Source organism: Hippichthys cyanospilos, chromosome 7 (assembly GCF_059441005.1).
Source record: "Hippichthys cyanospilos isolate Australia breed blue-spotted pipefish chromosome 7, RoL_Hcya_1.0, whole genome shotgun sequence".
NCBI lineage: Eukaryota > Metazoa > Chordata > Actinopteri > Syngnathiformes > Syngnathidae > Hippichthys > Hippichthys cyanospilos.
In genome coordinates, this window is record NC_142375.1 from 9,079,011 (window position 1) to 9,091,423 (window position 12,413).

The window sequence follows — 12,413 nt, forward strand, 5'->3', positions numbered from 1 at the left end:
TTTTGTTTACTAAGTCTTATCTCTCCCTTAAAGGGGACAGTGTCTGTCTTGCTAAGACATGGCATGGTGGTGCATTTGTCAAATTGGGTTCGAGGGCTGGTGCCTCGTACCCACTTTTCAGACATCCTCTTAAACAACCCTGAGAAGAAGTATGCTGCGGGCATGAAAGTCAAGTGTCGGGTCAGTCCATTATTCAAATTTAAAACCATGAAAACTCCTTTTCATCAAATACAGTATTTTTCAAAAGTCGTCTGCTCTTATTTCCTCAGGTGCTCTCAGTGGATGTAGTCAACAAAAAGCTAACTTTGACTCGAAAGAAGACCCTCATAGAAAGCTCTCTGCCCTTATTCCTTAGCTACCATGACGCTCGTCCTGGACGAGTTTCCCACGGTTATATTGTCTGTGTTAAAAACTTTGGCTGCATCGTTCGATTCTACAATGGTGTTAAGGGCTTGGTGCCAATTAAACAACTCAGCTCTGAAGTCATTGTCAACACTGAGGAAGCCTTCTATGTTGGTCAGGTGAGCTCTTGAGATTTAACAGTATTCTTTAGCTGCTATCTTGCTGTAGTTCAGCAAGCAAGTACATATATAATTTTTTTTAATCACTTTGAAAGAACCATTTTTACGTGGTACGTACTATTATGTTGACATCCAATGAAATGCAGAGCTGCAGTGTTAGTACAGATCACCAACACCAAGTCCACGCTCCAGCCTAAACTGTTGTGTCCCTAAGGCAAAATTCATGAATTTGTCTTTAAGCTAAGGTCCTTGTCACTTTTTCACATTCTGAGCTGTGCTTCCACAAGTAGAAGTAAGGAGCCAGCTGCTACAAACACTTGCCGCCGAGTGAGGTGAGTGACTGCCAAACACCGGCAGCTCATTAGTTGTCAATTGAATGAAATCTGGTCTCGCCATTGCTGCAGCAGTAAGTAGGGCAGAATCAGGGTTGGCTCTAAAATAAGAATTTTTACCATGAATAACAATTTGCTGCAAAAATATGTCTGTAATTCTTGCTCCATGAGGTATTTTGACAGAGGCATGCCACAGACATGTTAAGATACTCTTGAACTTTATTTAAAATTGCTAAAAATAAAAATTCTTATGTGTCCTTTTAAAGGTGTTAAGAGCAAGGGTTCTACAGTGTGATCCAGACAAAGAAAAGATGGTGCTGTCATTTAAGTCTGCGGTAGAGAAAGACGCAGGAGAAATGGGCCAGTTTGACTGCGAGATGGGAAAGGTTAGTTCAAGACAAAACTGCTATCAAGGGTGTTACAATTTATCAGTCAAAATGAATTGGTTAAAAAAAAAAAAGTCTTTAGATTTTTACTCCAATACTGTACTTTATGCTCCACTATTGCATTGGTCCATCTATTTGTTGGACAAATTTGCAAATAAGGTCCTGTGTGTGTGTGTGCGTGTGTGTTGTATTCCAATTTTCAAATGGGTAAACCTAGCTAGCTGCTCTCGAGTAACTGTTAGCATTTCATAAAGTATAAACATTTTTGTATTGTCTTTGTAGCACTGTTTTTTTGTCCAAACATTTTGTTTATTAGACAACTGCATCAAATAATATTATTATTAATATGTTATTTGCAAATTAATTATAGAAATCATGTGATTTATGAATAAAAGATTGAATGGACTGACACATGCTGTTTGCGTGCGTGTGTGTGTGTGTGCGTGCGTGCAGTAGGCCTGGACATTAAATTTTGCGTTTAAAATGACACTGTCTAAGATTTAGACCGTTTTTGATTAAAAATGAATACATTGAATGATTATAAATATCCCAAACTTGCAAATTAATCTGTTCTTACAACCAACAGTATGTTTTAAATTTAATCATAGATATAGTTATCATTAAATTACATTACATGAAGGGTGGATAGCTGCTAACAACAGGAGGAGGAGCGTGTATTGCTGCTACTCATTACTCAGTGTACTCATTAGGTTTGCTGATAGCTACAAATACCCTGAATTGCCCCCAAAATAAAATTATTTACCAAAGTAATGGTAGTAGCAGTGCTATCTCCTCAATGTTTTTTTATGTATTGTGTTGCAGCTTTTGGAGGCCAAGGTGCTTAAGAAGTCAATCAATGGTCTGTTAGTGTCCATTCTTCCTCATGAGGTTCATGCCCTCTTACCCACCATGCACCTCTCGGATCTGATGTCCAACTGCCCTCTGCTGTTGGAGGCTTTCCAGGAGGGAGATACCATTTCAATCATCGCCTTTCTCCAGAATAAGAACAAAATAGTATCCTTCCTATTATTGAAACAAAAAAATGCAACCCCACACACGTTTTTTAACTCATATATATACTGGTGATGCTTTCATTTTACTTATCTCTTTTTTTCCTTTAACGCCCCTAGATTTGCCTTTGCTTTCCTTAAGTTTCTCTCTCAGTCTATCACAAAAAAGCCACTGGCGATCTGGTCACTGGAGGAAGGATTGGCTGCAAAATGTTTCTCAGAGATCACCGTTGGAATGCAGATGGTTGGCTGGGTCAAGAATATAATGAACTACGGTGTCTTTGTTGAGTTCCCATATGGCCTTGTGGGTCTTGCACCAAAGTCTGTGAGTGATGTATCGCTATTGGCAGGGAATAGCAGCCCTCTGCCCATCTTTTGTTGTGCTAACTTTCTTTTTCTGTCTGCACCATTATAGGCCATATCTCATGTGTTCTTTAGTGATACAGCATCCACTTTCCATGTGGGCCAGACGGTGCTTGCTAAGGTGACTAATTTGGATGAGGAGAAGAAGCGATTCCTGGTCACACTGAAAATTTCTGATGTCACTGTGGCAGAGGGATCCACACAAACCATACTTATTAATGCTGTGCAAGAGAGGCGAGCTGTGACTGAAATGATTGCTAAGAAAGGTGAGACCGTTCGTCTCTTTGCACTTGACATGATTATAGAAAGGAGATCTTGTGAAACGTGCAGCCTTTTGTCTGTGAAACCAAGCCTGCAATTTATTTGACGCCCATAATTCAAATCAGAAAATAGTACACACTAACTCACAATTGTACTTAAAAAAAAAAAAAAAGATGGAGTTTATGATAGGCTTGGAAATCAAGAGCCCAACAAATTTTAGAGGGACGCAGAAGACACGTCAAAGGGCCTGTAAAAATCTTTAGATTTTACCTGCAATACTCTACTTTATTCTTCACTATTGCAGAGTTCCATCTTTGTTGGACGAAATCTTGAATAAGGTCCGATGTAAGAGAAGTTACCAATCATGACCTTTTAATGAGGTTTTATTTTTTTTTGTTTGTGTGTGTGTGTTTTTTTTTAAAGTGTTCTTTTTTATGTTGTTACTCAGGAGGTAGGGATCTTCACCAGCAACTAGCTACTCTGTCTGTTGGCCAAAGTCTGAAGTTGGTTGTGGACACTTTGAAGGATGACGATGGCGCCAGCTTCAAGTCAGATGAATTGGTTGGTGCTACAATTCTGGCTACCAAACGCCATGTGATGGGTATGTTTTCATCCTCGTTTTGACATGCCAGAGATGTCTTGTGAAAAAAATCCAAATTCCACTTCAAACAAACCACTGCAAAATACCATTTTTTTTTCAGAACAAATGTCACACTTTTTTCATAGTTTATGTGGTTTAGTGAAATTTACAGTATATATTAAAATCCTCATTCCAAAGGGGTGTTTTGGAAATTCATTCTGACGCCGTCGTACCACTGAGTGAGTGTGCATTTGAAATGGGCTCTGCGCATGCACTGCTTCACTCCATCCGTTTGGAAAGTCAGAGAGTTGCTCAAATGTACTGTTCAGCTATTCAGAGTGCCCCAAAAAGGACTAGCGGAACCCAGTGCCTCAGGCATTACAGATGGAGAGAGTTCATGCATGAGCTGCTGATTAATTTAGTTCATAGGCTGTGTTTGTAATTTAATAAAAGAGACATTCCCCTTAACCCTAACCCTTTTATCGTTTAAAATGACTTACCTTAACTAGATTCCCACACTGCATCGTGGTCTGAGATAGATTTCTGGTCTGGTATTGTTCCTTTTCCTGTGGCTAACTTCACCCTGTAGTAGTCACCCTGATGACTACTTTTTTCTTCTCTTCCTAAGCCTGCATTTATAAACAAAACTGTTTATCATGTTGAAAGACTGCAAAGAAAAGCTATACAGCGTGTTAATGATCTCTCTGACTTTCTTTATTACAGGCTATCAATTGACCCCAGGACAAAAGGTTAAGGCAGTTGTCCTTTATGCTGATATTCTGTCCTCCACCATCCATGTGTCCCTCCTTTCCAGACTGGTTGCCAAAAAGAAACCGGTACGTTAGGAGTCATTTATTTTACATTCATATACAGTGGACCCCGTGTTACAACCTTAATCCATTCAGCGGCTAGGTTTGTAACTCGAATTGACTGTATGACGGGCAATCCAAACCTATGTTAATTCGTGAATGCGTGCAACGCGTGCAAAAACCTTAGGTAAAAACATCATGACTTTATACACGTATTAAAAATCTTATCTCCTTCTTCGTTTCTATTGTCATCATCCTCTTACTTCTTCCTTTACCGCCACTTGCAATTTTAGAAGCCATGTCTAACAGATAAAAGTTTGCAAAGTCTTCACAACACGCGGACCAGCTCGTGCCATCTAGCAAGATGAGGGCGTTCGGCCAATAGCATATCGGCATTTCTGTGATTGACGTGACGCCGGCCAATAGCATATCGTCATCTCCGTGATGGTCTTAATCGACCAATAGCATATTGGCATTTCTGTGAATGATGTGACGCCGGCCAATAGCATATCGGCATCTCCGTGACTGCCTTAATCGACCAATAGCATATCGGCATTTCCGTGACATGCGAGAAAAGTTGTTTTTGTTGAGCAGAAGCAAAAAAAATAGTGCGGACACACTGGATGGTTCGTAAGACAAAGGTTTTTGCGTAAGAGGGGGACAAAAACATGCCGCGGTCCACGTCGTAAGATGAAAAAAACATAAGACAGGGGGTTTGTATATCAGGGGCCCACTGTACCTATTATATACTGAAAAAGAGTCAGATATATTCCTACTAATGTATGTATTCCAGAAGTCTTCCTCTTCCTTACCGCCTTAAGCTGAGGCTTTACCTTTATATTATATTTTATTTATATTTATATATATATATATATATATATATATATTATATAATATAATATATACACACACACAGTGGACCCCCGTGTTACAGCGTCCATGGCTTCTCGTCCCCTCTTTTGCGGTATTTTCCCGGTTTTGCGACAAAAACAACTGTCATGACCCGAGGGGGTTGGTTGTATTTGTGTTGTTTTGCCTCCATCTGCTGGTGTTTTTAGGTAATTGCACTTATTTACTACTGCCATCAAACTGCTTCCATGCAACGCATCACTACAATGCTGGTCTGCTATTGGTCGGCCTCACTCGTTTCAAATTGGCGGAACTGTAAAGCTTTGTTTTTATTGTGAGTGGTTGCAAAACCGTATTTATAGTGCATTTTACTGCTTGATTCAAGTTAAATGGGTCAGCCATGGGTCCTAAGTTTGCTGGTGAGGTTAAAGAGAGAATTAAGAAGATGATTTCAATGAAAACGAAGCTGGAGATAATCAAGAAATAGGAAGCTAGCCTAGCCTAGGCTAGCCTTACGAGAGAATATGGGTAAAACAAGCCCCACTCAAAGGTAAATAAATCCTTTCTGTGTTTTTTATTTATGATGTTTTCTGATTGTATACCTGTGTGTTATGTATCACTTAATATACTATTTTGGTACCAATTTTTAACATGCATGTACAATTTTGATGTTTTTACCTGGGCTTCTAAACGCATTCATTATTTAACATAGAATTGGATTGCCCACCACACGGTGAATTTGCTTTACGAGCTCAACCGCGGAACGGATTAATCTCATAACACGGGGGCCCACTGTATAGTGTGTGTTGTGTGTCATAAAGTGCCTTGACCATTTCAAAAATTTATTAAAAATGCAATTGGTTAGATTTTTTTTATTCAGATTTGTTCTATTTTATTCAGTGTTTATTAAAGTTTTTTTTTTTTTTTTTTTTTTTTACACCTCTTTTAATACACTTCTACATGAGCACCTTTAGTTGCACGAAGCACATTAAGGCAGTACTCGATTTCTTGCCATGTTAGCTGTTGCATAGCCTCATCAATTGTGGCAATGGAATCAGTAATCCTTTGTTTAAGGTCAGTAATCTCCCTTATCTTTGTTCGATACACGAACAAAGATACACACAATTAGTGTGTTTAAAAAAAACTTTAATAAACACTGAATATAATAGAACAAATCTGAATAAAATATGTAATCAATTGCATTTTTAATAAGTTTTTTATATGGTAAAGAGACTTTATGGACACTGTGTGTGTGTGTGTGTGCGTGTGTGTGCGTGTGGTGTATATATATACATATATATATACATATACATGTTTATATGTATATATGTGTGTATATGTATATATGTATGTGTATATGTGTGTATGTATATATATATATATATATATATGTATATATGTATATATATATATGTATATGTCAGGTTAATTTGTCAGACATTTGTAAGAAATTGTACACAAAAAAGGAGACAAGGCAATCTTCCCAACTCATGCATGAGGGGAGCGAAGAGGAACCGGCCAAGGACAATTCTACTGCGCTCTGCCAATCTCTCCGACTCCCCTTACTTTTATTTGTTACAGAGATCCCTAACTACATGAAGGTCCCGGCCCTCAAGGGGCAGGGAAAAACGCAAGTCTATGGCCGGGACCTTGTGTACTTGTCCTTCTATGTGTGAGCATGTGGGTGAGAAACTAATGCATGTATGAAAAAATACGTAGCGAAACATTCTGATAATGCATAGCAATAACATCGATAAGAGTCACAGGTGTGGGAACGCTCCGACTGGCAGGCTTGAGCGGCCTTCCTTCTGCTTGAAAGAAAACAATGACGAGACAGTTCTTTTCCCACAAACAGTGCACTCATTCTCCCAGCGTACCATCAACATACCTAGCAGTACATCAGCAGTTTATTCATTCATTATTATCATTCAGTATGTGTTTATTCATTCACGCAGCAAAGCATTTCTTCATTGCGAGCATTAATATTTTGTAGCAAATGTATAATCACTATATCTATAACTATTCTAACAATAATTATTCTAACAATTCCCCCCTTTTGGTTCTACATTTGCCCCAAAATAATATCACCAAGGAGGGCTCCCCCCCAGGCTTAATCCAATGAATAACTAGTCCGACGGCAAAAGACCGAATCCACAGAACAAATTTGGTCATAAAGATGAGAATAAAAGAGGAAGAAAAAAAAAAAACCCTCACCATCAGCAGCAGGGGTACCAACGTAAAAAAAAACAGTGCCATCCGTCTCGCACAAGTAGATGGCACATTCTTTGAAATCTCAAATTAGTTGGGGCTATAGCAGTTGAGATAAGACGGGTGAATGCGCAAATGCAGGGAATACAACAACAACCACACAATGCAAGGACAGCTGTAAACATCGCAACAGAAACCAGGGCAGAAAACACCAGAGCACTATATTTACCAATTATGTCGCCCCACTACTCAGACCAAGCGGAAGTCTCCACGCCAGAATGCTCCTTCATCCTGCGATTCAGGGTGCGCAGACCCTCAATGGCCCTCGACAGGGACCTACCAGGAGCGGTGTTGTAAGGGATCCATGTGCAACACTGGTTCCCAAACATGGCACACATGCCTCCTTCCTTTGCCAGGAGCACGTCAACCGCAATCAGGGGTCTGAAAATCCATGAGCAAGACAGCAGCCAATTGTTCCTTTACGGCAACAAGGCCCTCTGCAGTGTAATTGCCCAGTTTCTGTACATTGTAGTGGATGCAATTGACTTGATCTACATTTTTATATTAGGTGCGATCTATATTGAAATAGATTCCCACCCCGTTGCAACTTGGCTCACCAACTTATACTCATCTGGTACACCGCGCGGAATCCCGATTACATCTTAGAGGCCGCCAATTTGAGTCCCCTGCTGTGGATGGAAAGATAGACACTGGTAAGAGCAGTGACATAAATATACAACCCAATTCATTTCATTCATACAGCACAGACCCAAACCTTTAACATTAACGTCTAAAATATCAAACAAACACAAAGTTTCCAAAGTGTTGTACAGGAAAAAACAAGATGCAATAAATGGGCAACAGTAAAAACACAATTAAACAATAAAACCAAGCAAAATAAATACAATAAGACCTAGCAAGATCAGTCAATGCTCTGCAAGGCGACGAAAGCCATAGAGAAATGGTGAGTCTTAAAAAGTTCTAAAAACATAAAGAAGAGGCCCGCCTGAATGAAGCTAAAATTAAAAAATATACTCGTATTTACACACGCCAATTAAAAGCCTTGCAGAAGCATTTCGAACCAATTTCAGGTGACTAATGGAGGACCCACTGACCCCTCAAACAAATTGTATTGTAACAACCTAATCGTCAAATGCCAGATGCGTCTGTAAAAAAATCATGTACATATATAACTCATTCTTGCCACGCCACCATCACACATCACCACGAGGCAGCAGTGAGCCTGTGTGGCCCACAATAGTCCTACGCCACGTAAAATTAAAGGTTACAATCTTGTTTGCAGTCCGGATAGAGTTAATGCATGAAAAGTTATCCATAGCAACATCAGTAGAAAAATTGGTACGTCTTCAGCCGCAGGACATACATCATTCCATGGAATGCAAGTCTTATTTGACCTAATCAATACAGTAGTTCTAAAACACCAATTCAAAAGGATATTAGCTGGAATTACTCACACTAGTGGTCTTGGGCCCATACATAGTACACAGCTGTAGTCAACTGCAAAACCACAGTGATAGTCAAAAATTCATCAACAATATGTATGTATACCTTTTCTAAAGCCCACGACACACAAACAATGATTATACGATAATGATCAGTTCCATGTGCATAAAAACATAAAAGCAGCTGGTGGTTCAGCACCACAACCCCACCTTGTAGTATTAATAGTCAATTTAAGTCCTGTAACTTAATTTGGGGCCAGAAATATCACGCACAGTAGTCCAGTTGGCCCAGACCTGTTTCGTTTTTGCAACTAATGCATCCCGTCTCCTATATCTAGCTACTAAATAAGAGTTAATTAAATTCTGCAATTGTAACCAAAGCTGTCAATGCAAAAACATAATGGTAATTAGTATCTCAAAAGGAATCAGGAAAGGGGAATAGCACGGAAGAGCTACGGGCGTAAAAATGACTCTGGTGGGTAACAGCAGAAGATTAACACGATTATTCATCTGTCACATAAGGTTTTATCCTGATAAACTTGTAAAATGCTGATGGGCAGGATTACACTGCAAGTTTGACATGTAGCACAAAGTGCAGTCTGCGTGTGGCTGGAGTTGTTATATTTTGGTATTGTCCTAGACCAGGTGTGCCAAACGTACAGCTCGAGGAGGTTTAAGATGATTTCAAAAACATTAAAATAATAACAATAGGGCCAAGCCCATTAGTCAGCTCCGTATGATACTGTAAAGACCTGTGTTGTTAAAGGTCGTTAAATGTCATGTGTTAAAGCATTCGCTCAGTCGTGGTCCTGTCTGATCGCTTTTTTATCGAAAGAAAATAGAAAAAACAGTTAACAAGTGTGTCATCCCAAGCTGCTTTCAGCCACAAGTCAAGCTTGTGCTTGCTAACTGACGCTCAGTCTCCCCCCGCAGGCTTTTTGTGCCAGGCAACAACGAACAAACGTTGTAAAACACCACCAAATATTAGCAAGCAATGCACAGATCAGCACTGCAATTTACAAGCAAAAGTGACCAATTGCAGTGCTTGTGGCAAATAAACTGTGGATTGCTTCAGTGAGAGAAAGTGGAACATTCGAATTAGCATTAGTTAATTATCGAAATAACAAAAAACGTGAACATGAACACAACTGCCAATGAAGGATGGCTCTGTCAACAATATCAGAGCCCACGACATGACAATAGTTCCAACACTGTTATCAAAAAAGCAAAACATAGTATTCGCTATAAGGCTTTAGGGCGCAGAAGGTCAAATTGTTCTTCTAGTTGTGTTTCTTTTCAGCTCACGCCTTTGACGTGCAGGGCTATTGTTTTGCTGTTTGGATAAAGCTATCACACACTGTAAGGTTGTTTTAAATGATTGTTGAAAAATTATGGATTGCTGTTTCCACCAAACTGGGCCCACCTATGTCAGTTCTACAAAAGAGGGCAGTCGTTTGTACCGCGCCGACAGTGAAGCCTATAAGAACATATTTTACCCATATGACCATAGCCATGTCTACTGAGCAACCCCTAATCAAGAAGCGTGTCTTGGAATTCTTCACTAACCGTCAGTATTATCAGATACTATAAATCTGCTCCCACCGTTTAGTTAGACTTTGCTCACGCCTCCTGCATGGGTAACTCAGTAGAGAGGACCTTTTTACAGTGTGTGAGATGTATTTACGTGTTGCTCTCTGCAATTTTTTCACTGCTGTCAGTGTGGTCAGCAGCACCTGGTAAAGGCCTTCCCACTCTGGAGAATGCCAACGCTTCTTTTTGATGCTCCGGATCAAAATTCAGCCCCCTGGAACAACCAGCACATCATGTTGAACAGAAATACAACCACTTTCTGGACATTCCATTTCGTCTCGTTTCTCTAATGTCCCTCGCATGTAATCGGCTAGGTTGCCCTCATTGTCCAATTCCCAATTTGTGGAATTTAGAGGAAGCTTATCGGTTAATTTCTTCCAAGCATGTGTTTTTTTTTTTTTCCTCCCATCCTATAATTGTGCCAGTCTCAAAGTAAGGATTGGATCCATAAATTGTGTATTGTTGATCACTGTAATCCAACCGTTTCAGCAAATTTATTAGATCAATGTTTTTATTTAAAAAAATAACTCTGCTTGCAACACTATTATAGGATATAAAACATACAATATAAAAACAACTCTATCACACATTCTATTTATTTATTTTTTTTCATTTAAATGAGGCAACAGATTACACACAATATTAAAAATTGAATATTTATTAAACGAGACCATTAATCCATTTAATATCAGTAGGTTTCAATGTCATCCTACGGCACTTTATCAGCCTTCCCCAAGAAGGGCTTCACGGCTGCTCGTTTTGACACCTTATCAGCAAAAGCATTGCCCAATGTTATGTGATCTGTCCCGGTTGCATGAGCCGCACACTTACAGACCGCAATTTGTTTTGGCATCGGAACTGCATTTAACAAATTAGACAGTAATTCAGTGTGCGTCACAGCTTTTCCCGTGGAGGTTACTACCCCCCTATTTTTCCAATATCGGGCAAATACATGATAAGTAAAAAATGCATATTGACTGTCAGTGTAGAACAGAGGTGTCAAACTCATTTTTGTCACGAGCCATTTTGTAGCAAAAAATTCCTTCATTGGGCCGATATGTTGAAAAAACCAAATTAAATAGTCCCATAGCATTATTATTGAACACAATAAATTGCTGGCTCAGTTGTTTTGAAATCAAAAGTAAAACAGCCTAGTTCTAGCAACCCAGTAGTTTCATTTATCGTTTACATTACTGTAACAAAACAAACCAAAAAATCTCAACTTTAATTTTCATTATACACAACAAGCTAAAGTTTTCAAACAGTGTTTAGCAAGGGTCATGGAAATTTACACGATTTGCTTTTGCGGGCCACATAAAATGACGTGGCGGGCCAGATTTGGCCCCCGGGCCTTGAGTTTGACACCTGTGGTGTAGATTGTAACTACTTTCCCTTGCATCAATTTGCATGCTTGTGCTGTGCTTGAGCTAAGAGTTCAGTGGAATTTTTTCTTTAACTTTTCAGAATTTCCAGAAAATAATTTTTGCTTTAGGATCCAAACAATTTATGGTGAATAAAATGGATTTATATAGTTCCTTCCACACCATACGGCATACAAAGAGCTCAACAAACCTCACATTCACCCATTCACACACACATTCATACCGTGCACCAATGTAAGCTGCCGTCACACAGGGCACAGTCAGCCCCACTAGGAGCAAAGTTAGAGCTCAGTGTCCTGCTCAAGGACAGTTTGGCATAGTAGTCGGCAGTTGAACCCACAACCCCCTGCCACTATGGATGGCCCATGCCAATAATCTAGCAATACCTCTTCTTATCATTTATCATCAATCGCCGATTTAGCCTTTGACTTGGCATGAACAATACTCACTTTTACACTCCACGCCAAATGCCAATGGTCAATTGTAAATCAAAAACAAACCTATCTAAATATGAAATCAGAAGTTACAAAAAACAAAAACCCTTGACTTTTGCATAGCTTTCTCATGCTAATTGTCAAGAAACGCATTTGGTCGCCAGAGTCCTCATAAACTTAGGGAATCTTATTTATATGTTGATGACTAATTCAAAATTATCAGAA

The 12,413-nt window shown here is 39.4% G+C and overlaps 1 protein-coding gene across 1 annotated transcript in view; it reads left to right on the top strand.

Moving 5' to 3' along the window:
- The window catches only part of pdcd11 (programmed cell death 11), a 31,092-nt gene that overhangs the window by 6,215 nt on the left and 12,464 nt on the right, over positions 1 to 12,413 (top strand). Inside the window, exons 12-19 of the mRNA XM_088418644.1 lie at positions 34 to 180; positions 270 to 521; positions 1,120 to 1,239; positions 2,062 to 2,253; positions 2,404 to 2,574; positions 2,665 to 2,878; positions 3,322 to 3,474; positions 4,177 to 4,289. Of these exons, the coding sequence (XP_088274770.1) occupies positions 34 to 180; positions 270 to 521; positions 1,120 to 1,239; positions 2,062 to 2,253; positions 2,404 to 2,574; positions 2,665 to 2,878; positions 3,322 to 3,474; positions 4,177 to 4,289 (1,362 nt within the window). The remainder of the gene's footprint in view (positions 1 to 33; positions 181 to 269; positions 522 to 1,119; positions 1,240 to 2,061; positions 2,254 to 2,403; positions 2,575 to 2,664; positions 2,879 to 3,321; positions 3,475 to 4,176; positions 4,290 to 12,413) is intronic.